The sequence below is a fragment of the Muscardinus avellanarius genome, assembly GCF_963383645.1.
Source record: "Muscardinus avellanarius genome assembly, chromosome: X".
In the NCBI taxonomy this organism is placed as follows: Eukaryota; Metazoa; Chordata; class Mammalia; order Rodentia; family Gliridae; genus Muscardinus; species Muscardinus avellanarius.
In genome coordinates, this window is record NC_137792.1 from 74,306,856 (window position 1) to 74,333,682 (window position 26,827).

Here is a 26,827-nt window from a genome sequence, read left to right on the forward strand (position 1 = left end):
CCCATGTATTTTTCTAACACCCTGTACCCGAATACAGTGTAAAATTACAATGCACCAATTTAAAAGAAAAAAGAAAAAGATCTTGGTCACATACCACACCCCTCCTCATCCTGACCTAAAGAGGGAGCTCCAGCAAACACAAAGTCATAAGAGAGTTCTTGGCTCCTCTAGCCTTTAAGTTTTACCTCCTTGAGTAGGAAAGTGGAGTGAATGATCAGGTAAGGGATTGGTCGACAGCCTTTGGTAGGAGGAGCTATGGAACAAAATTTGCCTTCTCCAGCTTTCAACTTCCTTCAGTTCCTTGTAGCAGCCAAGGTAAGCTGGGGATCTAGGGTCTTGGGCCTCACTCTGGGCAACTCAACTCTCAATCTTGGGCTGATTACATGGAGGGCGCTGCTTCGGACCTTATGGGAAGGGGGATGAAGTGGTTTGGGAGGATTTGACTTCTTTTAGCACAACTCGCCAGTGTTGAACAGATAAGGGAAAGATTGCCAGATAAAATCCTGTTTGTGGCATACTCACATTTAAAAAAAGTATTTATTATTCATCTGAAATTCAAATTTAGTTGGGACTCCTGTGTTTTTATTCGATAAATCTGGCACCTCTAGATAGCATTCTAAGTGCAGAAGCCCTAGTCGAGAAGAAAGGACATAAGCTGCTGGTGTCCCTTTTGTCCTGGTTTTTAAATCGCTGTGGTAAGATGCTGGATGGAGTGTCCAGAAAAAGTATGAGGGAACTGTTAAAGCAGGACACATGACTTATAGGCCAGAAATATTTGACTATATTGTTTTGTAAAGAAGCCTGTATAATAAGCAGCTTTGTGGTTGTATGATTTTTATGTGTATGTGTGTGTATGTGTGCATGTGTGTGTGTGTTATTTCTCAGAGTGACCAATTGAATGTCATTGCTTTTCTTTCCATGTTTCTGTATTTAATGACATTGTTAGCCGTTGTCAGCTGGTCCAAAGGCAGCTTTTATGAATACTTACCTTGAAGAATTCTTTCTGACTTGTGGCAGTTTGCTACCAAAGTGCTTCATTGTCCTTGAGGTTTTAATTTTATTCTGACTGGCTGTTTTGCAAGCAGAGATGAGACATTTTCTATGAGCTTATTCTTGACCAAACATCTGGTTAATATTTTCCTAAAGCAATTGAAGTTACTTGATTAGAGCTGGAGTAAAAAGTATGTATGCAGAGTGAAGGGGGACCCAAAGCAGATTTAGGGTATTGGTGAGGCAGATTTACTTTCCCCCTGAATAGCAACTAGTATTTTTAGTGTTGTTTGCTCTTCAAAAAATTTCAAATGAAAGTTTCAAGCTCATGATTATTTGAAAATAAATGTTTACTATTACTGGAGCTGAACATGGGCAGAACATTTTTCTAGTAAGGGTGTGTTTGCAGTAGAGATCTACATGAAGGCACCACCTGCTATAATTTTCCTAAAACCATATATTCTATTCTGCCCTTGTCTAACTTCAGGAAAATTGATCTAAGTAAGGGCTTGTCCCAAGCAGTTAAGGGTGGGGGCACGGCTATGAGGAAAGCAGTATATTGTAAACTGACCCAACAAATGCCTCAGGTGCTGATTAGATATGGATCTACTACTGTTTAGTTTAATTCAGCCAGTGGAGCCCTATATCCTATGGGCTCTTGGTACCCCCCAAAATTAGACTAGGGTTCCTGTGTTGATCGCCAGGGTTATAGCCACAACCAAATAAATAAAAAGTTGCAAGGTCATTCTTTTCTAGACTTGAATCTGGTAACAGTTCTTTTCAAGACCACCAGAAATAACCTCAGACACTTTTATATAATTATCTTTCTAGAGCGAGTCAAAAGATCTTAGGAAATAGCACAAGAAGCATTTAGACTTTTTTTTTATGGTACTGGGGTTCCTGGAAACCCTTCTACCTCCGGGCTATACTCTCAGACTTATTTTTTATATTTTATTTGGAAATATGGTCTCTTAAGCCAGCAAGGTTGGCTTCGAACCTGTGTGATCCTCCTGTCTCCACCTCCCAAGCGCGGGGATTACATGCATGCACCACCACGCCCGGCTCATTTAGACTTTTAAATGTTATGTTTTAATAGTTATTCTTACAGAGTTCAGCAAACTTGTATGGTGTGGCTACTATTCAACATGTACAAACACATCCCTGGAGATTTAAAGACTGAAGATATAATTATACCTTTAGATAGCTTCAAATTTTAGTAGATATTGATATGCAAAAAATGTATTGATGTCTTCAGTGATTAAAATAAAAGCTATGGTAATCTGAGTACAGGTGCAGTTTAAAACTCAAAGGCCAGAGAGATAGGGGGTGGGGAGATGACTTCTGGAAAAATTTTTACAAAAGAAAAGTCATTTGAATCCAGAGTCCATATTGGGTAGTGAGATCCTGGAAACTTGCTTGGCTTTTTTGCTTACTGAGCTGCTTGTAGAGCAAGTCACCTCACCATTTTGACCTTGACTTTCTCAGAGGTGCACAAGATGTTCCTTAATATCTGAGTTAGATCTAAAATGTTTCAATCTGAGAAATCAAATGATCATAATGGGATATTTCTGAAAAATAGTGACATTGTTGAGCCTAATCATTCTCTTCATCTTTTGGAGTTCACAATTGGAAAAAATATCTTGAAATAGCTAGGCAAGAAGATTTTTCTGTCTTTCCAGGCTCTTGCCTATTCAGTCTTGATATCACTATAGTTATTTACCATGTATTTGTATGTATGGTTTGTGTGGAGAAAGCTAGGGAACCAACAGCTTGGGGAAGGGCCATGATGTACTGTTCCTAAAGATAGGGAGTACTTAGCTGGCCCATTCTATGAGGCTCTATGTTAAGCCTCATGAATCTCACCTTCAATATATGTTAAGACTTATACCCAGGTTTCTTACCTGCTGTGTGTGTGTGTGTGTGTGTGTGTGTGTGTGTGTGTGTGTGACTACAGATCAATCTCAACTGTGTTCTAGTACTGAAGCATATTCCCAGCTCTTGTTATTTTTTGTTTGTTTGTTTGTTTTGAAACAGCCTCCCAGATGACTGGGATATCAAGTGTGAGCTACCATACACTGCTGGCTTCTCAAATTAAAACAAAATTGTATGCAGAATTTTAAAGATGTTTTTGTACATAATACTTATTGTTAATAGAATATTTGGAGGAGAAAAATGATGCAGATTCTAATCTATTTTGGTAAGGACAGAAGTCTAAGGGAAAGAAAGTGGAAAGTTGCCATTAGTATGTTGATAGCTGGCTGATAACCAGTTTATGTCAATGTTGACACACATTACGTCTTCCAAGTTTTTCCTTGATTTTAATAAATCTGTGATGGTTATAAGAATTCAGTGCCAATTATTATAATCCTAACATCACTGTTACTTCCTCTGAAAAGCTGTATATATACACATAAGTATATTACAGTGGGAGACATAAATAAGATTTTTCATTTAACATATGCTTATTAAAATGGAATAACAATTTTTTTTCAAAATATACCTAATCTAAGCCAGGCCTGTTGGCTCACATTTGTAGTCCCAGTATTTAGGAGTTTGAGACAAAAGGATCACAGGTTCACAGACACACTCAGCAACTTAGTGAGGTTCTCTGCAACTTAGTGAGACACTGTGTAAAAAAACAAAAAAGGAAAAATAGAGCTGGGGGTGTAGCTCAGAGATAGAATATTCCAGGTTTCAATCTCCGCACTACACACACACACACACACACACACACACACACACACACACACATGCACACACATGCACACACACAGAGAATATAATACCCATCAACTGAGTGGTGTGCTTAACATTTAAGTCTCGGTAGTCAAGCAGATCAGTGCAATTATGGCTTTTAAAATGTAATCCAGTTATAATTGTATATGAGAGAGGATATTTTGATATTTTCCCCTCCCTATAACTCCAAATGTATTTAAAGAAGCAAGTAATTTTTCAAACAGCTTAAGATACTGTGACTGACAAAGGGTAGTTTTTAGATTCCTAGGGTCCTTTTTTTATTTTGATGGATGGTTAGAGCTTTCTCAGGAACATAAAAAGTACTTTTCACCATGTTTTCCTACCAGGGAGTGCTTGAGAAGTCTTGTTATAAGAGAGACCTTCATTCTCTTAACTCCCTTAGAGGTAGGTAGGATTTTAATCACTACAGTGCTACTTTTCTATCTTAGTCAAAGACTTTGTATTCATTTGTGGAAAACCTGAAGGTAAGAATATGGCAATAGATTGAATATTGAATATAAGAGATTCCAGAAATGCCCTGCAACTTTTTCCTTCATCTGTTTCCATTTTTTAATGGAGATTTGGTTCAGAAATCTCTTTGGCCATTCTTTCCCTCACTGCTGCATTTCAAAAGACATAGGTGAGAAAAGGCCACTGGAAGATGCTAGGGTGTGGGAGTACTTACTTCAGCAGAGAACTACTGTCCTATTAAATCACTCTGGTATTTTCTTAATTGAGTAACAGAAAATTCCAATGAAAATGACATTTGTAAGGACAAAACACAATGAAAGAAGAAAGAAATTCGGGCATAAATGAATTTGCACTCTAATGTCATTAATGTTTCCTTATTTTCATGTTTATATGGGGGAAGGAAAGAGAGAAAGAAGTACTGATTTGCATGTCTTGTAAAGCCTTAGCTATTTTAGGACATAGCCTGCTCTGTTAAAGGGTGGCAACTGTCATAGGTATAATATCTATTAATCCTTTATAACATGGTCTTATACTTTGCACTAGAGTTGACAGTTTTGATCTTGCAGGTCTAGATTGAAAGGAGTACTTGGGACACCATTGATTGAGCTAGAAAAACCTCAGAGGTGACTTTTCAAACCCAACATAGTTTCTGGGCTGCTATAAATTCACTGTGACAGGGTATTTTGTGACTGGCTCAGAATGCTTAACTGGCCCAAAGAAATCACTGGAAATTTTCCAGTCCAGGGTCACTGGTTTTCCAAAGGACAGGAATAATGGGTGTTAGGATAGTCCTTCCCCTTCCACACTCCATACAAAATCCTCCCCTGCAAGGATGAAAAGCAGGTGTTACTGAATTTCAAAAAAAAAAAAAAGCAGTTTACCCCCTACAATGCCAATTAAAGTATTTTGCCCTGTGGGTAACTTTGAGTCTCTTGAAGAATGGATGCTATCTTGAGAAGGTTTATTATCACCAAGTGTTCTGCACATAAATACACGTTATCCTGAGTTCTAAAGTTCTTTTGGAAAATTACAAGGGGCTTGATTTTCTTTTGTAAAATTCTATTTTACAGATAACAGAGATATCAAGTTATTTGGTCTCATTTATTGTTTTGATAGAAAATGTAGATTTTTTATTTGATAAGCTTATTTTAAATCAAGGAATCATCGCTGCTAAGATGGTACTGCTATGCGTTTGCATTGTTATAGAATTAAATTATGGGTTCTGTCATTCAAAAAGGAATGCTTTTTAAATCAAGTAAAATTTCTTGACTAAGATGAATATGTTTCTTTAAATCTCTTACTGCCTCATATTCCATACTTTAGTTTTATAGCGTAACTTGATGTAATTTTTAAAGTGTAATTTTTTCTTTTCTATTTCTATGTATTGTTTTTGCTTTGAAAAATGTCATTAGTTTCCCAAGGAAACACTTAAGAAATGTTGTTCTATGTAAGGAAGAGTGATATAAAAGCATGGAGGCAAGTTCAGTTTCCTAAACTGAATTGATAGAAAATGTGTCAAATATGCTGTATTCCCTATCTCCCTTTCCTCTTTTTTTCTCTCTCTCTGATTATATTCATTGTAAATGATACTAAACTGCAACAAATTATGAAATCCAAATTATTCTTTTTTAAACTAATATATTGTTTGGTATCTGAATAAGATAGTTCTTACATTTTTGTTGTCCTTGTTTTTATACATATTTACATTTTTGCAGAGGAACTACAAATTATATTCTATGGTTGTTTGTACTATTTTTTTTGCAGAAGTGTTACGAATTTTATTCTTTGGCTGTGTATGCTAATTTGCTTTTGCAGAGGAGTTACAAATTGTATTCTATGGCTCTGTGTCTTAAACTATCCAAGTAGCTTGACAGTCCTGCTAAGCAGCAGCCAAATCACTGCTGCTATGTAACTGTCCCAAAGCACAGTGATTGGTGCAATGGTCCAGAATATATGTGTGTAAGGCAAGATGAAAGATAGGAAAAAGAGGTGAAAGGTCAGGGGTATGGATGGTATTTAGTTCTGGCTAGGCTCAGGATCTTCAAATGCGACTGCAACTGGTGATACAAAGGACAAAAATTCAGAAGAGAGGTCAGATGGAGAGAGATTTAAGATCTGAACTATTTTGCAAGGTTGGATGAAACTCTGGAATAATTTAATTTCTCCAGGAAGGAGATGAAAAAAGAGAGTAGAGGATTTAGTCTTCAACCTTGGGGAAATGTTTGATGTTAGGATATGGGGAGAGAGAAGGATATAAGGAGGGAGAAGAACCCAGGAGTAGAAACATAAACTAGCATGCCTGCTGGTGGATGTCACCAAGTGCCATACCTCCTCTAAGGTATGAATTCTGAGCCAGATAACCACAGTTATGTGGGTGGGGGGTAGAGGATATAGGTACAAAACTTTTGAGGCTCTGATTTGTTACAAGATATGGTGGGTGTAAACCAAAATTTATGGTTTACCTTTGGCCACATTAATGAGCTAAATACCACTTTATTATTTTTTAGAACACATGAGGATTTCCTTATAGTCCTTATAAGTGTTGAGATTACATAGATATTTCCAAGTTACTTGTAGGAAGTCAGGCAGATAATGAATATCATTCTCCACTCATATCACCAATACATTCCTTTTTCCTAGGATTCACAGAGAAATACAAAGGTACACTGAAATAAATACATTATATTTGGTAAATAATTTAATTTTTATTAAAACTAAAGCAATCAGCCTGGTGCACTGGCATCTATCCCTAATCCCTGTACTTGGGAGTCAGTCATAGGATGATCTCAAGTTGGAGGCCAGCCTGGGCAATTTAGTGAGACCATGCATCAAAATTAAAAAATAAATAAATAAAATAAAAGAGAATGGGAATAGTGGGTATATAACTCTGTATAGAACATCTCTGTATTCAGTCCAATTCAATCCCCAGTCCAAAAAATAAAACACACTAAATTGATAGTAGAAACAAAAGGACATATGCCATAAATAAACAATAGTGCAATTTGGGAGACTGAGACAGGAGGATCACGATGCACGGACAGCCTCAACTACTTAGTGAGGCTTTCTACAATTTGGTGAGAACTTGTTTCAAAATAAAGAATAAAAAATATAGAACTGGGGGTGTAGCTTGGTACTGGGTTCCATCATCAGTACGGGGGGGGGGATAATGCTACTTTTTACTTGTTTTAATTACTCAAGCTTAGTTTGTTTTACTCAGCTAATTGCCAGGAAAGTAAAACAATAGAAAGAAAAACACTAGTCTCTGTGATCTAAAAATAGGCACAGGGGTACAGTTGGATAGGGGGAATAGGTGACTATAGGTGACTATAATTGAAATTATATATTTTAAAATAGCTAACTAGAGAAGATTTTTATGTTCCAAGCACAAAGAAGTGATCTGTTCAAGGTTATAGACCAGTTATCCTGATATGATCATTACAACTTGTTTATATATATTGAAATATTAAACTATATTTATTTCATAAATATGTACAGTTATTATGTGTCATTGAAAATTAGAATAAGTAGGACTTGGGATGAAGATAAGTGGTAGAGCATTTGCTTAGCATGCATGAGGCCCTGGATTCAACCTCCAACACCACAAAAAATTAAAGTATTTTTTAAATGTTTTAAAAATATTGAGGACCCCCTCCAAAATTGAATAGCAGCAATGCATTTGGATTTGTATTATATGGGGCTCTATAATAGTTTTGACACACCTTGATTCTCAGTGAAATGATAGGAACGTTTTCACACAAGAAGACTAAATATGGAAAAGTGACTACATACATTTTTTAGGCATTATAAATAAGGAAAATGTATAGCATGTGTTCAGTGAAAGCACTTGGTAAACTAACTCATTTTTCTCCTGGGAATTCAAGTAGCCTAGCAACTTGCACTCTAGGGTGTAAAAAAAGAATTGCATTCTCTCTCTCTCTCTCTCTCTCTCTCTCTCTCTCTCTCTCTCTCTCTCTCTCTCTCTCCTCTCTTTTTCCTGTTTCCTTCTCTGATAACTTCAGGCACTGTAAAGAATCAGCACCTGTGGGAAAAAATAGTTTTTCAATTGTGTATGTCTTAAAAGGATTATAGTGGACTTGGCAACCCAAATGAGACAATTGTTAGCTGCTACATGTACTACTCATGGGCTGAACACAATAATGGGTCATATTATGACAGTATGATAAACAGCCTAGTCTAGTGACATTCTTTGTTACTACATGGTAAACACCATAATGAGTGTCAGCATTCAGGTAACAGAAAGGCATATTTAATTCTATGGAACTGACATATCCTGTCTTCAAAGTATTTAAACCATAAGCAAAATATTTAAATAGCTGAAAACCTAAAATATAATTTGTCTGAGTTATCTAAGTAACACAAGGCTATTGTTTCTTGAACCTAAAAAACAATATAGCTGTCAGATAAATAAAATTTTATTGTCAGATAAATTTATTATTTGAATAACAGAATATCAATGGATATCAGGATTTTTTTCATATTATATAGATTGGGAAAAAGAGCACTGCAGCATCGATTGCCCTAAATAATGGAGTTCAAAAGTTATATGAGTGTGATTGTAAAAGTATCTTTCCTGAATTTTTTGATGATTTGTACAATTAGATCCAAATTCTAAGTCGTAATTTAAACATGTATGATTTGTTGGATGATTTAATCTAAAGATATAGCTTTCATTTAAATTTTATGATATGCTATTCCTAATATTTTATGATCCAAATACAATTTGATGCATATGGAAATAGAGCAGAGTGGCTAAAAGAAAAAATATTTTATAGTTTTTAACTGATTTATTTACTTGCTTACTTATGGTGCTGGGGATTGATCCCAGGGGCATTCTGCCTCTTAGTATACCCTTATCTCTACTTCATTTTTTTTTTTACTTCAAAACAGTGTCCACACCGGGCATGGTGGCGCATGCTTGTAATCCCCGAGCTTGGGAGGTGGAGGCAGGAGAATCGCGCAGCTTAGAAGCCAGCCGTGCTGGCTTAAGTGACCCTATTTCCAAACAAAAAGTATAAAATAGGTCTGGGAGTGTAGCCTGGAAGTTAAAGGGTTTCCAGGAACCCCAGTACCACCAAAAATAAAAAAAATAAAAAAATAAAAAAAACAGTGTCTACTAAGTTGCTGAAGTTGACCTCAAATCTGTAATCCTCCCTGTCTCCGCCTCTCAAATACTGAGATTACAAGTGTGCAGGACAGTGGCCAGCTGGTTTGGGCACTTTCTATCTACGTAAACAGGCACAAATCACTTAGCCTCTCTTATTCTCAGTTTCTTCAAATGGAAGATACAGATTATTAAAGTATCAGTTTTATGGGGTGGGTGTGAAGATTAAGTGAGTTAATTCAAGTGAAGTACTTAAGTTCTTGGTACATAAGAACTTCATAAATAAGCTCATATTTTCTTAACCATGTCAGATTTTTAGAAATAGTAAATGAAAATGTGTCTACTTATTCACTATTAGGGTCGGTGTACTCGAGAAAACTGCAAGTACCTTCACCCTCCTCAACACTTAAAAACGCAGCTGGAGATTAATGGACGTAACAATCTGATTCAACAGAAGACTGCGGCAGCCATGTTCGCCCAGCAAATGCAGCTCATGCTCCAAAATGCTCAAATATCATCCCTTGTAAGTTACATTTGTGTCTTTGAAAATTGCTGGTGCATATTCTGGGTTTTGTGATGCCTAGGACTGGACTCTGGGTTTGCACAAGCTAAACAATTTTTCCGCTACTGAGCTACACCCGCAGGGCCAAGCAAGTTTTTTTTTTTTTTTTATGGTACTGGGAACTGAACCTAAGGGCATTCTACCTTGGAGCTACATCCTTACTCCGATTTTATTGTTTATTTTGAAACAATGTCTCACAAAGTTGTGGAGAGCCTCCTCCCAAGTACTGGGATTACAAGCATGTGCCAACACACCCAGCTCAGGTGTTCATTTTTAAACATATATATCTATATTGTAATAACCTTGCAGGGCCTTTGGGAAGTTAATTACCACAGGATTTAGGATATAGCTCATAAACTAATTGACACTTCAGAGCTGTGCATGTGAAAGGAGTCATCAGGTGTATTGGACTTAAAACCCAGTTGCATGTATGCATGAGTTCGGTTTCCAGAAGAATATTAATAAGGAGCAGAAGCATTTTAACTTGAAGAGAAAGTTCTATTATTATTATTACATGGAAACCTTTGAAATCGAGGACATTAATTCAAACAAAGTTCTCTGTTCTTTGATAGTTTGGTAGTTGTTTCTTTATAAAAATCTTTTTATTTTGAAAATAATTTTAGATTAATTTGCAAAACTAAAAAGGCAGTACAGAGAGTTTCTATATTACACCTCACTCAATTTTCCTCACAGTAGTGTGTGTGTGTGTGTGTGTGTGTGTGTGTGTGTGTGTGTGTGTGAATGGTGCTGGGGACTGAACATTGAACTCAGGGCTTTGAACATACTAGGCAAGCACTCTACCACTGAGCCCCAGCCCAGCTTACCCTACAGTTAATATCTCATAGTACCATGGTAGATTTATTAGAAGCAAGAAACTGACATTCACATTATTACAATTAAACAAACCTCAGGCTTTATTCAGACTTCACTGGGTTTTCTATTAATATGCCTTTCCTATTTCAATGTCTGATCCCAGATATCACAGTGCATTTGCATTAATTTTGTCTATTATTGTCTCTGATCTATGGACATCTCTCAGTTATTCTCCAAGTATTTGATAGTGGTTGTATCCCTTAAAATAGCTACAGAATTTCTCTTCACAGAAATTAAATGAATGGTGCCATTCTAGGCAAGTATCTAGTATTTTTGTGGTTCACTGAGTCTGAACGGATCATTTAAAAAGTAATTAAGCGCTATCTGTTCATATTGTCCTATTGAAAATCAATGTTGTCCTGATACCTTAAAATGTAAAGTTGCATTCTGGTCTGACACTTCTCAGGGACAATTAAAAACTGTCTCCTTTCTGCACTGGTTCTTTAGGTCCCAAATTTAACTTAATGATATCATTGTAATTCCAGCTAGCCTACTTTTTTAATGCAATACTGAGGATTTAACTCAGAAACGCTCTATCACTGAGCTACATTCCCCAGACTTTTTTAATATTTTGAGAGAAGGTGTTGCTAAATTGCTGTGGCTGGCCTTGGATTTGTGATCCCCATGCCTCAGCCTTGCAAGTACTGGAATTATAGGCATGTGCCACTACTCTTAACTTTAGCCTAATCACTTTTTTTTTTGGCGGTACTGGGGATGGAACCCAGGGATCTTCTACCTTCGAGCTACATTCCCAGCCCTACATTTTATTCTTTATTTTCAATTAGGGTCTCTCTGAGTTTCAAAGGGCCTCACTAAGTGGCTGAGGCTGTCCGCGAACTGTGATCCTCCTATCTCAGCCTCTCAAATGCTGAGATTACAAGCATGTGCCACCATGCCCAGCACCTAATTGCTTTTTATATCACTAACAATATCACTTTTTCAAAGGGCTCTGTTACCTTCATTTGTTACCCTAGTCATCAATGACTATGTAATAAACATACTGGAAGATGAAAGTTGTATATGCTACTTAAATGCAATGAAAATGTGAGAATACCATAATCTGCTCTTTTCAAAGCCTGTCTATTATAAAGTAGGTTTTCATAATTCATGGAGATCTATGTTGATACTTGTTTGTATACATAAATGCAAAGCAGGTGGGTGGAGCATTAATGAGTAAGTAACCTTTTGAACCATGATATTCTTTTTCCAGAATGTCTAGAAAGATTTAGGCAAAATAGATTCTATATACTGCACAATTAGGTTGCCAAAATATTTTCCTTGGAAAGTAGTACTGATTATGTTGATAAATTAATTCTCAGGTCACCAGGAGGATTTTTAAAGCTCCTCTTTGACCTTCACTAATACTTTACATGGTTAAAGCCCTTGTTAAAACTCTTTCCTAGTTTTCCCTATACTACAGAATCATAATTCTTCTTCCCCTTCTAAGGTAACAGGAAAGAGAATGGCTCCTAGATACTGAGAATAATATGAATAAAACCACAGAGTAGGAATGTGTGTAGTGAGTCCATAAAACATGAATACATGGGGAATAAACAAGGAAAGCTTTTACCTTTTACCATTTTATTGAGGTATAATTGAAAAATAAAATATATATTTAAGAATATTTATGATGTACAATGTGATAATGTGATATCTGGATACATTGTAAAATGAGACACCATGAATTAAGCTGGAGAGCATTATTCTAAATGAAATAAGACAGATAGAAAAAGACAATTACAGAATGATATCACTATGTGTGGGATCTTAAAATATTTGAACCATGGGAACATAGAATAAAAAGGTGGCTGCTAGAGGCTAGTGTAGAGGAAACAAGGATGTTGGTCAAAGATGACTGTAACAAGTAAACATTATTGCTCCCAGCCTCTCATGAGATGTCCTACTTTCAAACTGAGTCAGGGATTGGAGCAAGATTTTATTATCAAACACCTGAGCCAAGCATATCTTATAGTACTTGATACAGCAAATATCTTTTCAAAGGTGAAGGGAAAGTTTCAGGACATCAGTCAAACGCCCTCTTTCAGGGAATCAGAAAGCAAGGGGAGAGGAAAGTCAACTATGTACCTGCTATGCAAACTCTGCTAGGGTCTTCATTCTAAGTCTCAGTTCCTTCATGTAATTGATCACGCTGGATCCAACTGGAGAAATAGAAGTGACTTTTTTAGAATCTAATAAGAAATTCATTCAGTCATCTAGTCTCTTGTTTGTACTTTCTAATTTGATTCTCAATACTTTTTATAATAGAATACATTTCATTTTTTTCTTCATTTATGGTAATTTCAGATTCCAGACTGCAGATGATGACTGATAGGACCCACAGGAGTACAGTTTATTTTATGGCATGTCATAAGATACAAGGTATTACTCAGAATACCCAAGGGAACAATTAGTTATTGTTTATCTACCTCATGGATTATTAAAACATAGCTGTTGTGATGTGGTAAACTGATAAAAGATTAATTTCTGCAGGTATTATGTGTGTAAAAAAATGACCCAAGATGCATGCTAGGCTTCTCCTCCACATCCTAAGAAGGAGCTTTGTAGGTGTGCTGTAATTGAACTAGTGTGATCAATTTTGAGTAGCATTTAGTAGCTGATCTGGAAGAAGGAAGAATTTATTATGGATCTGGATCTTGATATTATTTCAGAAATCACATAGAATTTTACTTAATTTCCCTGCTACCTACTCTCCTCCAAATAATGCTCTATCTTTCTTAATCACCTCCCTTACCAATAATCTGAAATTTGGCCATAGGATAGTCCAGCTTTTACTTAAAACATTTCCAGTCTTTATATTTTTGGATGATAGCATGTTAAGACCCATTTGTGTCAATAGCTTGAGCTTTAAGTCTTTCTACAGAGCACACTTTGTGTTCTCTCTCTCTCTTTCTCTCATACCAGAAGAGCATATCTGTCTTTGCAAAATGAAATACGGTTTGCTTATTATAAGCCCCTAGATAAAGGAAATGTCAACTTAAATGGGATAGGAGCTAAAGAACAAGATTATAGTCAGTGTGACTGAACAATGAATAAAAGCCACACCTAGTCAATTTGGGTGGAATGCTTTCTGTAGCAGGCAAGTTTGTTCACTGTATTTTACAGGTCTGCACTGACATTTGCTAGTATAAATCCCACCTCTGAAAGTTTTGGCTTTATTAAGAATTTTTAGCAAGGGAAACAAAGGATGTAACTCCCTAGTATTTTTTCAGTGTAGTTTAAGAGAAATCATTTCTAATGTTCACAGCAAAAAAGGGCAAACATGGGCACTTTGAACAATGTTAAGAAAAGTAGACACACTGAATAATTTTAAAGCGAACCAAAAGTTTAAATTTTTTTTAGTCTCTCAACTAGGAATTTTACCTATGAGATAGAAGTATTAAAATAGATATGATGTTATAAGGTTTTTAACAAATTAACATAATTTTATTTTAACATTTTTCATATATGGACCTCTCCATATCTGAGAAATGTCTTTAGTTTCTCTTTTTGAATGTAACAATTCCCATGGAAGCAGATTCTGACACACAGATGTACTTGACTTGTGGAGTCAATTCACCTGACACTTTGATACAGATGGTGCTAGTTCAGCACATTCAAGGTTCCACTGGTGTGTGCTAAATCCACTGGTGTGTGCTATTGTGTTGCATGGCTTTCATTCTTGTAGCCAAGTGATGTAATTCAAGCAACAAAAGCTATGAACAAGTGTTCCACTTGCTGGTTTTTCTTTATCTCAGATTGAAATCTGATGTCTGTCAGGAGCCCCTGCCCATCTTTTTACATCATTTTTGTAATTCTATTTACCAAGTATATTTCTCAGAAACCAGATTATATGTTTATCTGGCATTAATATAACAAGGAATGAAAGTGATAGAACATTGCAGAACCAAAAGAAAAAAAAAACTAGGCAGTTCAATTACATAGGAAGAAGGAAGGTAGACTAAGTATTTGCAAATATTATTTAGACTCCAATGTCTTTATATTATCTTCTTTAATTAAATAAGAGGAAGAAGGTAGTACATTACTCTGTGAAACCTTAGAATGTAACAGTTTTAAGTGACTGGAAATAAAATTGTAATATATTTATTCTTTGATTTTTGGATATAAGTAATTGAATGATTTAAGAGTTGGAAACAGTAGGATAGCTGGGCGTGGCGGCACACACTTGTAATCCCATCATTGGGGAGGCTGAGACACGAGTATCCTAGTTCTCAGACAGCCTCAGCTACTTAGTGAGGCCCTCTGCAACTCAGTGAGACCCAGTTTCAAAATAAAGAATAAAAAATAGGGCAGAGGGTGTAGTTCAGAGGTCGAATGCCCCTGGGTTCCATCCCCAGACCTGAAAAAAACAAAACAAGACAAAACAAAACAAACAGTAAGATAATCCGCTTCCCACACCAACATATAGTATGTTTTGCAAATTTGTGGTTGTTTTTGTTTTGTAGGTTGAACCTAGGAACATTCTACTTCTAAGCTACGACCCTTTTTATTTACTTATTTTTTGAAACAGGGTCTTGCTGAATTGCTGAGGCTGGTTATGAATCTGTGATCCTCCTGTCTCAGTCTTCCAAGTTCTGTGATTACATGCTTATGCCACTATGTCCTTCTATTTTTTAAAATTTGTATTACAGTTACAATTATTCTAGTTCATGTAAATTCACTTTACCCACTTGTGTATTTATACTACAAAGAGCAGTTATTAGCTGGGCATGGTGACACATGCATGCAATATCAGTGCTTGGGCTGCTAAGACAGGGATCACAGGTTCATAACCAGCCTCAGCAATTTAGCAAGGCCCTCACCAAATTATCAAGACCCTGTTTCAAAATAAAAAGATAAGTAATAAATAAAGTAGGACTTGAGGTGCAGCTCAGTGGTAGAATACTCCTGGGTTCAACCCCAAATACCACAAAAAAGAGTAGTTATTGTCATGATCCTTTTACTAATAATTTCTAAGAAAATGGTGGGTCAGGAAGTTTGTAATGGAAAAGGAAACTGTCCGTTGTTTTGAACCACCTATTCCTAGTGTGAGGACTGGACTAAAGGTGCCATGAACTAATAAGGCAGATAAATCAAGGATTATACAAAGGGCAGTTTCGATTTACTGGGGGACATGATGACAGAAACGTGGCCCTAAGTGGCAGTTAGATCAGCAGGATTCTCACAAATTGGTTCAGAATGAAGGGCATATATATTGGTGAGGACAAAAATTACTTTATCCACCCAAAAGTACCTGGTTTATTTTAATATCAAAGATTTAATGCCAAGCATGGTGGCGCACGCTTTTAATCCCCATGCTTGGGAGGCGGAGACATGAGGATTGTGCAGGTTAGAAGCCAGCCGTCCCGGCTTAAGCGACCCTGTTTCCAAACAAAAAATATGAAAATAGGTCTGGGAGTGTAGCCCGGAAGTAGAAGGGTTTCCAGGAACCACAGTACCACCAAAAAATAAATAAATAAAGATTTAAACATATTCCTGGTGCCAAAGTCCAGTCTTACAGTTCTATAAACATATCTATTTATAGTTTTCTGGGGAAATTCAGGAAATACTGACTAGGGACACTGAGGCAACCACGGCCGCAGTCATTTTAAACTGAATGCATACATCTGATATGTTCCCGCTTAGTGGTCTCATAATATAGAAGTTATCATATACCTTAATGAAGGCTCTGCTGCAAGCTTTACAGTTTACCTATTAATGGGATGATAAATGATACCATTTGGTTTTCCATCTCAGTGTGCTGACATTAAATGTTCTGTAATTTTTGCAAAATGTTCAAGTCTAGAAAACAGGTGTTATGTAATCCTATGTAAGGTTAATGTGCTCTTAATGTAATTATGATTGTCATTATCATATAAAGTTCCACATTGACTGAGATTGACCAAATCACACCGCAAGTGTGCTTAGCATGCTTAGTATAGGATCAAATATTCACCTGAATTTCGCTACATTTCCTGAAAGATAAGATTTACTTCAAGTTACAGCAACTGACATTTGTTTATTTGCTTAACAAACATTATTCCCAGAGGCCAATGGAAGTTCAGGGCCCCACATTTCTGCAATCCTCTTCTTTTTTATTTTCGTGGTACTGGTGATGAAACCCAGGGGCATTCTACCTCCAAGCGACATCCCCAGTCCTATTTTTTATTCTTTATTTTGAAACAAGGTCTTACTGAGTTGCAAAAGGCCTAAGTAGCTGATGCTCTCTGCGTATTGCATTCCTCCTGTCTCAGCCTTCCAAATGCTGGGATTACAAGCATGTGCCACCATGTTTGGCCTTCTTCAATCTCCTTATAAGGCCCTGAGATGGGCCCTAAGACTGTCTTTAAAAGGTGTTTGTGGCAGGTGGAATTGTGGTGCACACCTGTAATCCCAGTACTTGGGAAGCTGAGATGGGAGAATCTCGGGCCAGCTTTAGCACCTTAGTGAAGCCTGCAGCAACTTAGCAAGACCCTGTTTTAAAATACAAAGTAGGAAATTTTAATGCACCAATAAAAGTATAAAAATAAAAATAATGGGGCTGGAGTTATAACCCAGAGGTGGAAAGCCCCTGGGTTCAATTTTCAGTACCACGCACAAAAAAAGGTGATTGTAAAATTTGAAATAGCTTTTTTTGTCCTAATAGCACCCTACTAAACCCAGTGGTCTAAGCTTCAGGTCCCACAGATCCTTATTTCACTCCTAATGGCAATTACTGGCCCAAAGTAGTCATTCAAGTCCTTTTCCTGTGACTTTGCATGTCACACATCTTAAAGTTCCTTTTATATTAAAGTAAAATAAATCCACTAGCAGTGGATTTGCTGCCTTGCTCAAACTCTGTCAATAGGGAGTGTAAAATGTGTTTGTTTCAAAAGTTAATTGAAAGTACTACACTTTTGCAGCCAGAGGAAATTTGTAGGTGATAATCTTTTACAGTAATAAGTTCCTTTGATAGTAACAAATCTCAACATTCTCCCTTTACTCTCCTTCATGTATTCCAATTAAATAAATTAGACATTATCTCTTCTTGGTCCATTTTGTGTCCACTTCCTCTGGGTCTGGTTAGCTCAGTCAGTTAAACCTGGTACTAATGAGACGATGTGGGGTCCTGTTAGCTTTACTCTTCCTGGTGTCAGTCTAAACTGTCAGCCAGCTACCTTAAAATGACTTGCTGTTTGGAATTCTCCTTGTGGGTCTCTTTCCAAAGGGACTGAAATCAGAGAACTATAGTAAACTATGCATACCCATGTTCATAGCAGCACAATTTACAATAGCCAAATTATGGACCAACCTAGGTGTCTATCAACAGATGAATGGATTATAAAATTATGAAATATTCACACAATGGAATTCTGCTCATCAATAAAGAACAAAATTATGACATTTGCAAAAAAATGGAAAGACCTGGAGAACATTATATTAAGTGACATTAGCCAGTCTAGAAAGTGAAGTGTCATATATGTTCTATAATATGTGGAAGTTAGGGAGTACTGGGGGTACCAGAGGGACTCCAAATAATGGAGGAGACAAATCAGTGGAGCCAGGGAAGTGGTCTAGGAAAGAGGAGGGAAAAGAGGTTCATTGAAGAAATTACTACCATCGGCTATGTGTACATATGTGAAAATACCAATGTCAATCTCAGTATTCTATATGGGAAAAAGGGGAGATGGGAAGTCAGCAGGGGGGCACCAAGTACTGTGTGCATGTATTTCACTGTAAACATGGTATACATTATGATGTGAAACTAGAATGCACCACTAAAAGCATATTAAAATGACTTGCTGTTGATCACAATTGAGATGAAGACTATGAGTTTGGAGGGCTTTGTGAAAATACTTTCCCCTGAAAGAGGATGAGTAAAACCACAACAAACTAAACCAATGCTCAAAAATCTCAATGATAAAGAATTAATTTTTTCCTTATCAAAGACATCTTCTTGCATAGGTGGATATAATTCAGTACTGCCTCAGTTGGAGGGCCACCAGAAGACCTCATGTTAAAACCTGCGGTTGCCCAGCCATCTAATAATCTTTTTTTAATGTGTGTGTGGGGACTTAGAATGCCCCTTTGAGGTGCACCCCAGCCCTTCTTACTTTTTGTTTTCAAATGGTCTTTCTGGTTTGCTGAGAGTTTGGCTAAGTTGCTGCAGCTGGCCTGGAATCTGTGCTCCTCCTGTCTTAGCCTCCCAAGTACTGAGATCACAGGCGAGCACTACTATGCCCTTCTTACCTAATAATCTTAAAGTTGTCACCTTAACATTCTTAATTTCCCATAATAGCATTTAAATATTTGTTTAATACTAATTTAAGTCCTTCCTTTACATATTTTTTTCTCTTTGACCATTCTGTGGATACCAGAAGTATTAGTAAATCTCTAGTGCCCTCTAACCATACAATTTTTCATAATAAAAGTTACACTTTTTGCCAAATGATCTCACTTAGATATGAAATCTACAAAGGTCTTCTCTTAGAGAATAGAACAGTGATTATCAGAGAATAAGGGGAGGAAGGGTAAAAGGGATGACAAGAGAAATTAACTAATGAGTATAAACTTGTTGTAGCTAGGAGAAATAAGTTCTGATGCTTCATTACACAGTAATGTGACTATAGTTAATGATAATATAATGTGTATTTCAAAATTAGCTTAAAGAAATTGCACCAAAAATGATTGTTTAAGATAGTAGTTATGCCAGTTACACTGATTTTTATCATTATATAACTTATAAATGTATTATATACATCATGCATATATTTTTTCATGTATTATAAAATACTCTGTACTTTTCATACTGTTTGATCTAAAATTACTTTTTTTAAAGCTAGTTTGGGGGTTGCCATCTGCTTAAAGTCTTCCTCACGAGAGAAAAAAAAACTGACGTATTTATTCAATCTCTCCGCCACTACCTTTATAATACAATGCACCAATAAGTGCATATCCTGTGTTTTTCATACTGTTTGATCTAAAACTACCTATTTTTCTCAAAAGCTAACTTGGGGTTGGCCATCTGCTTAAAGTCTTCCTCAGAAGAGAAAAAAGCTGACGTATTGATTCAGTATCTCTGCCACTACTTTTTCTTTTGTAATACAATGCACCAATAAGTGCATTGTAGTCATACATAAAGAGTACAAAATGGTAGGGACATACATGCACACATCACCCAATTATCCCTTACCCTATTCCCAAACCATTTCTTCCCTTCTTCCTCCTTCTCATGTTTGGCTTAGTGATTGACTTTGATATGTTTGTGAATGTACATCATGCTACTACTTTTGAAACTACTTTTGTTTCTTTTGCACTCTGATTTTTGAATAGGACTTAGGTATTTGGTAAACTAAAAATTAGTTACAATATCACTAGAATATATAAGGAATATCTTCATTCAATTCTGTAAATATTAAGCATAGACTCTGTACCAGACATAATGTATATACAAACAATAAACATGAAACAGTCTTTACGCTCCAGAAATTTGTGAACTATTTATGAGGCATTGAATGAGTATTTTTCTGATCCCCTTTATTTCTGATTTATATCTGATCTTCCATATATTTATAGCTTTGGGATTTTATTTTACCATAATAAAGTTATCTTTTTGTGTGTGTGTGGTACTGGGGTTCCTGGAAACCCTTCTACTTCTGGGCTACACTCCCAGACCTATTTTTCATACTTTTTTTATTTGGAAACAGGGTCTCTTAAGCCAGTGCGGTTGGCTTCGAACCTGCGCAATCCTCCTGTCCCCAACTCCCAAGCACGGGGATTGCAAGTGTGCGCCACCAGGCAGGCTAAAGTTATCTTTTGAATAGCCATACAAAATTTTGTTTGATTACTGTTTTTTGTTGGTGATAGTGGTGATGATTGTAATTGTCCAAGTCCTGATCACTTTAACTGTTAGCAACCATTTATCCTGGACTTGCATTTAGATGTTTGGAGTATCTAGGTTTCCTGTGGATTCTTGATCTACTTATATTTTCCCACCCTCTCCTCAAGATTCACATTTTGTTTCAAACCCTGTTAAACTAGATAACAAATAGATTTTTAAAAATTTTTAAACTTTTTTTTCCCCAGTGGTAGGAATGCAACCTAGGGCCTCCTGCATAATAGGCAAGCACTCTGCCACTGAGATATACCCTAAGCCAACAACTTAATTTTAAAACAAAACTACTTAATCAAGGTATCACTGATGCTACCGCATCTTTTTCAGATCTTGAGAAAGCTCGATCAGGGGATCCGCAACGGCGTAGATCCCCCATGAAGTATGTCTAGCATACTTCCTTCATAAAATTCCTTCATAAAAATTCCTTCATAAAATTCCTTCATAAAATTCCTTCATAAAATTATTTTAGGATTATTTGGATTAATATGTATAATTGGAATTTTATTTATAAGCATTATAACTAAAATCGATGGGCAGCGACTTGTGAGAGACTCAGACAACAAAGATTCTTTCCCAAGGATAAAGTTATTTGGCCAAACAATAAGTTCAAACTAACCTTAGTTAGAACCACTGTATAAGACTAAGTTTAAAACAGCCTTGTGAAGTGAGACAAATCATACTATGTCTGGCACCCTTGCCCTAAACTTTATAGAAAATAATAACTTTTTCCCGTCCTTGGCAATCCTGCTTGCATGACTATGCTCTTGCTTTCTGCCAACAAAGAAAGTATAAAAACTGTAACAAATCCGGAATAAAAGGGAGAAAGATTTGATCTCGTGTGTCATTCTTCTTTCATCGGCCTCGGTTTCCCCCCTCATCAACACACGAACCCCAACTCTGCTAGGGCTGGACCCTGGCACATTGACACACAAAAAGTTGAATATATTCTTTTCATACAGTTTGATAAACTTAGAGAAGAGCGAATACCTGTAAATAATCACCATAATCCATGCCACAAACTTAATTTTTTAAAAAAAGTTATCCTTTTCTACTGGAATACTAAAGCTAATTGAATTATTATGGCATTGAGATTACCAACATGTTTTTTAGATTTCTTTCTTTTTCACTCCTCAAAACAGGTAAAATTATTTTGCTTTTTTAGGTTTCAAACTGCCTGCCAAAGGAAGAAGTATTAGCTCTCTTCCTGTCCCAATCTATAGTTAGGTACTCCATTATAATTTCTAGCCTTTTTTTTAATTGGTGCATTGTAGTCATATATCTTAATGGAGCACAAGACTTTAGAGGCATACATGCACACATCACTTTAGCCCTTACCCAATTCTTACCCTATTCCCTACCCCCTCTCTCCCTCTCTTGTTTGGTTTAGTGATTGACATTGATACGTTTGTGAATATATATCATATACATTAAGAAGTTTCCCTCTTCCCCCTTCCTATCACCCCCAGTTAGGCCTCTTTATTTGTTCATCTATGGTTTCTCCTCCTTCCTCTAGAGTTCCTCCTAGGATCTTTTTATCTCTAGCTTCCACATATTAGGAAGTTATTATTTTTTGTGACTGACTAATCACACTTAGCATAATGTCCTCCAGTTCCATCCATTTCCCTGCAAATGGCGTAATTTTTTTTCTTCATGGCTAAGTAAAATTCCTTTGTGTACATATCCCACAGTTTTATAATCCATTCATCTGTTGATGGACATCTTGGCTAATTCCATAGTTTGGCAATGGCTAATTGTGCAGCTGAGAACATAGATATGCATGCAATAGTTTGGTAGTTTGGTTTCCTTTCTTTTGTGTAGATACCCAGAAGTGGTATTGCTGGAACATATGGTATGTTGGTTGCCATTTTTCTGAGGATCCTCCATACTGTTTTCCAAAGTGTTGCACTAATTTGCAATCCCACCAACAATGTATTAAGAGTTTCCACTTCTCCACATGCTCACCAGCATTTGTTGTTGTTTGTGTTTTGAGTAATTGCCATTCTATTTGGAGTTAGGTAAAATCTCAGGGTAATTTTGATTTGCATCTCTCTGATTGCTAATGATGTTAAGCATTTTCATGCATTTATTGGCCATTTGAATGTCTCCCTTCATGAAGTGTCTATTTAATTTGCTTGCCCATTTTTGATTGGGTTATCTGTTTTCTTGAGTTCTCTGTATATTCTAAATATTAGTCCTCTATTGGAGGAGTAGGTGGCTAAATCTTCTCTCATTATTTTGGCTCTCTGTTGAGGTTCTTGTTAGTTTCCTTTGCTGTACAGAAGCTCTTCAGTTTCGTGCAATCCCATGTATTGATTCACCTTTTAGTTTCTTGTGCCTTTGGGGTCTTGTTGAGAAAGTTTTTATCTGTTTGTATGTGTTGCAGTGTTGGACCCATGCCCTCTTCAAAGAGCCTCAAGGTCTCTGGTCTAATGTCCAAGTCTTTGATTCATCTAAATTGACTCTTGTGGAGGGTGAGAAAGTGGGATTTATTTCCATTTTTCTGCATATGTTTAACCAGATTTGCCAACATAATTTGTTGAAGAGGCTATTTTTTTCCAGTGTTTATTTTTGGCCCCTTTGTCAAAAATCAATTGGCTGTAAGTGTGTGGATTTGTTTCTGAGTCTTCTATTTTGCTCCAGTTGTTCTATGTATCTGTTTTTGTGCCTGTATTATGTTGTTTTTATTACTATGGATTTGTAGTATAGTTTAAAGTCAGGTATTGGGATTCCTCCTGCATGGTTTTTGTTACTGAGAACTACTTTTGCTATTCTGGGGTTATTTGTTGTTCCAAACGAATTTAAGGACTGATTTTTTTCTTTGTCTGTGAGAAATAACCTTGGTAATTTAATGGGTATTTTATTGAATCTGTAGATCACTTTTGGAAGAATGGCCATTTTGATGATATGTATTCTACCTACCCAAGAACATGGAAGATCTCTCCATCATCTAAGGTCTTCTTCAATTTCTTTTATCAGTGTTTTTAATCATTTTCTTTGTAGAAGTCTTTTAACTTCTTGATTAGGTTTATTACTAAATATATTTTGTGGGATATTCTCCTTCTAACAAATAAGGGTAGATCTGATCCATGGTTTATGCTCTCTTTTGTGCCATTCTTCACACCTCTTTTACCTACAATAATCTATTGCTCTTTCACCTTTCTATCTTTAATGCTTCCTCTTACATGAATACAACATTGATTATTAAAATCAGAAATGCAGGGTCAGGTATGTAGCTCAGTGATAGAGTGCTTGCCTAAACCTGCACAAGGTCCTGAGTTTGATCACCAGTACTGAAAATTAACATAATTCAGTTCTAGGCCAGAACAATTATTCAATTTAGACCATTGAACCTCTTTTCTAGCTCTTCCTAGAACCACATTGACTTACTATTTATTAACAAGTATGACTAGTACATAAACATCATTACTATCAGTTTGCATCTGCTTATAAAATTAACTCTCAATTAGTGAGGGACCTATGGACCAGTCCTGAGGTTTATGTGGGCCTCCTGTAGTGAGCCACTTTGGTCCCCACAGAACATCACTCAGAGTGTGGCAATGATCAAATAAGAACTGTGAAACAAAGATTATTCAGTTGGCTTTAAGAAAAGTTGAATAGAAACAAAGTATGCATTATAGTGTGCTTTGAACTTATGCTTAGAAGAACCTGATGATGGTAAAAAGAGACTTACTTCCTTTTATACTATATAAATGATTACACATGCACAATAAAAGGTAGATATTATAAATGCTAGTAAAATTTAAGAGTGCTATGTTTCTGGTATTAAATCAAGTTAACAAATTGTTACCAAATGTTTAACTTTCTATAAAGGAAAATGTTTATTCAAACACCTCTATACAGGAGCTCAGAGAAGGCAGGCCCAATTACTTTGTAGATTTTAGGCCAGGATGTTGTGTAAGTGACTGAACGTAGTTTGCGTTCATCTATCAGTAATCATTGCTCTTGGTTGTTATTAAGGTAACATCCAAGTAAAAGAATAGATAAATCTATTCTTTGGGGAAGATACTAAAATTGATTTAGCATAAACATTTGATTTTTATTTCTTCTTACTAGCCTGACAAATAACATGTTTTAAGTACTGTTAGTGTCCCTAATATGTGTATAAACCACATTGATTTGAGAAACAGTTTTTCTTTTTAACTTTTCAATTGATGCATAATAGTTTTACATATTTAGTACAACTATTCAGTATAATTCGGTACAGTTATTGTATAGTAATTCAGTATGTGTACAGATCATAATGATCAGATAAGTGTAATCAGTATGTTTTCCTCAAACATTTGTCATTTTCTATGCTTGGGAATGTTCAAACTCTTCTTGTTATTTTGACATATATCATAAATTGTAGTAGACTGTAGTTACTGGAATGATTACATTCAAGAGATACTTGTGCTTCTATTTTTATTGCAGTAATATTCACAATAGCCAAGATAAGGAATTGGCCAAGCTATCTATCAACACAGAAATATATAAGACTCTGTTTTTTATTTAATTCTTTTATTATTTAAAAGTACTTTTCAGTCATCAAAAGCTTGGTATCAGACAAATGAAACTGTTATGTGAGATTATCATTTTTAATTTTGGATAAATTACTATAATACTAGATGTCAACCACTAAGCCAAGCATGGGAGGGAGGGATAGGGAGGGAATGGGGTGGGGATCGGGTGGGGGCTGACTGGGCGATGTGTGCATGTATGTCTACAAAAGTTTGTATCCCACTATGATGTATGAATACAGTGCACAAATAAAAAAATAAATTAAAAAGAAAATAAAAAAATAAATAAAATAAAAAAGTAATTTTCAGAATCTTTTCAGATGAATATGTAGTAGCTCCTAAATTTTCACCTTTTTAGTATTACAACCACTATCTCCACATTGTTAATGGCTGAGTCGTGATCTATAAAATAGTTGAGCTCTTACTTTTAATAGCTATTTAAAAGAACATTTTAGTGAATAACAACTTATGGGCTATAAATCATAATACTATAATTGATCAATTTCTCCAATGTTTAGAATATTACCAAAATATTAAATTCCCACCAATGCATTTATATTATAATTACTACTTTACTCCAGAAATTGGGATATTTTAATTTTTGAATACTCCAGAAACAAGTACATTGGATATGGCCAGATAGTAAATATTTAGGCTGTATGAGACAAGAGGCAAAGTTGGGAATATTTTAAAGTTAAGTAATGCTAGGTGTGATAGCACATGCCTGTCATCCCAGTACTTGTGAGGTTGAGGCAGGAGGATCATAGGCTTAAGGCCTCAGCAATTTAGTAAGATTTGCATCAACTTAGTGACACCCTATCTCCAAATGAAAAATAAAATATTGCTGGGAGTTTAGCTTGGAAGTAAAGTGTCCCTGGGTTCAATCCCCAGTACCACAAAAACAAAATAAAAAAAAATCAACGTCAGAGAAAACAAATATTTTATAATGAAAGTCTACTAATGAGCACAATGAAATCTATAGATGACACTAAAATAAGAATTTAATATAACTTTCATGCATTACTAAATATTATTATTATTATTTTGCTATTTTTTAACTATCTAAAACTGTAAGCACAAATTGCTGGTCAAATAAAAACCGAAGCAGGCCCTATTTGGTCCAGGGACCCTGGTTAGTGGACCTTACTCTAGAGCATTTAGCTTGTCCAGTAAATAGTCCAAGTGTCATGAGGTCATTGAACTTCCTGAGACCACAGAGTACGTTCAATGCACAATGAGTTTCTCAGTAGACAGGGTTTGCAGCTTTCATCTGATTCTCAGAGAAATTCTGGACTCAAACAAGATCAGGAGCCACTGTTCTGAAAATAATTTCTTCATTTTTAGGTAGCATTTTCTGAGTGCCTGATAGTTTTTAGGCACTAAGGAAGTTGGTGAGAAATTATGGGAATTTCTATCATAGGAGAAAATACAGCTAGAGATGCTGAGGCTAAATAATTGTCAGGTGCTCATCTTATTCATAAAATTGATTGTCTCTACCATTCTTGCTGCTTTACAAAGTTCAGAAAGATGAAAAGACAACCAGGGATGGTGGCACACACCTTTAATCCCAGTACTTGAGAGGCTTCAAATGAGTCCTGTCCACATGTTCAAGGCCAGCTTCAGCAACTCAGGGAGGATTTTAGCAACTTATCAAGGACCCTGTTTACAAATAAAAAGAAAATAAA

At 36.0% G+C, this 26,827-nt stretch overlaps 1 protein-coding gene across 2 annotated transcripts in view; it reads left to right on the forward strand.

The window, feature by feature from the left end:
- The window catches only part of MBNL3 (muscleblind like splicing regulator 3), a gene marked incomplete at both ends in the record, with an annotated part of 70,260 nt that overhangs the window by 27,465 nt on the left and 15,968 nt on the right, over positions 1-26,827 (forward strand). For both annotated transcript variants that reach the window (XM_080718777.1, XM_080718778.1), the window contains one exon: positions 9,678-9,842. In XM_080718777.1, coding sequence (XP_080574903.1) covers positions 9,678-9,842 — 165 coding nt within the window. The remainder of the gene's footprint in view (positions 1-9,677; positions 9,843-26,827) is intronic.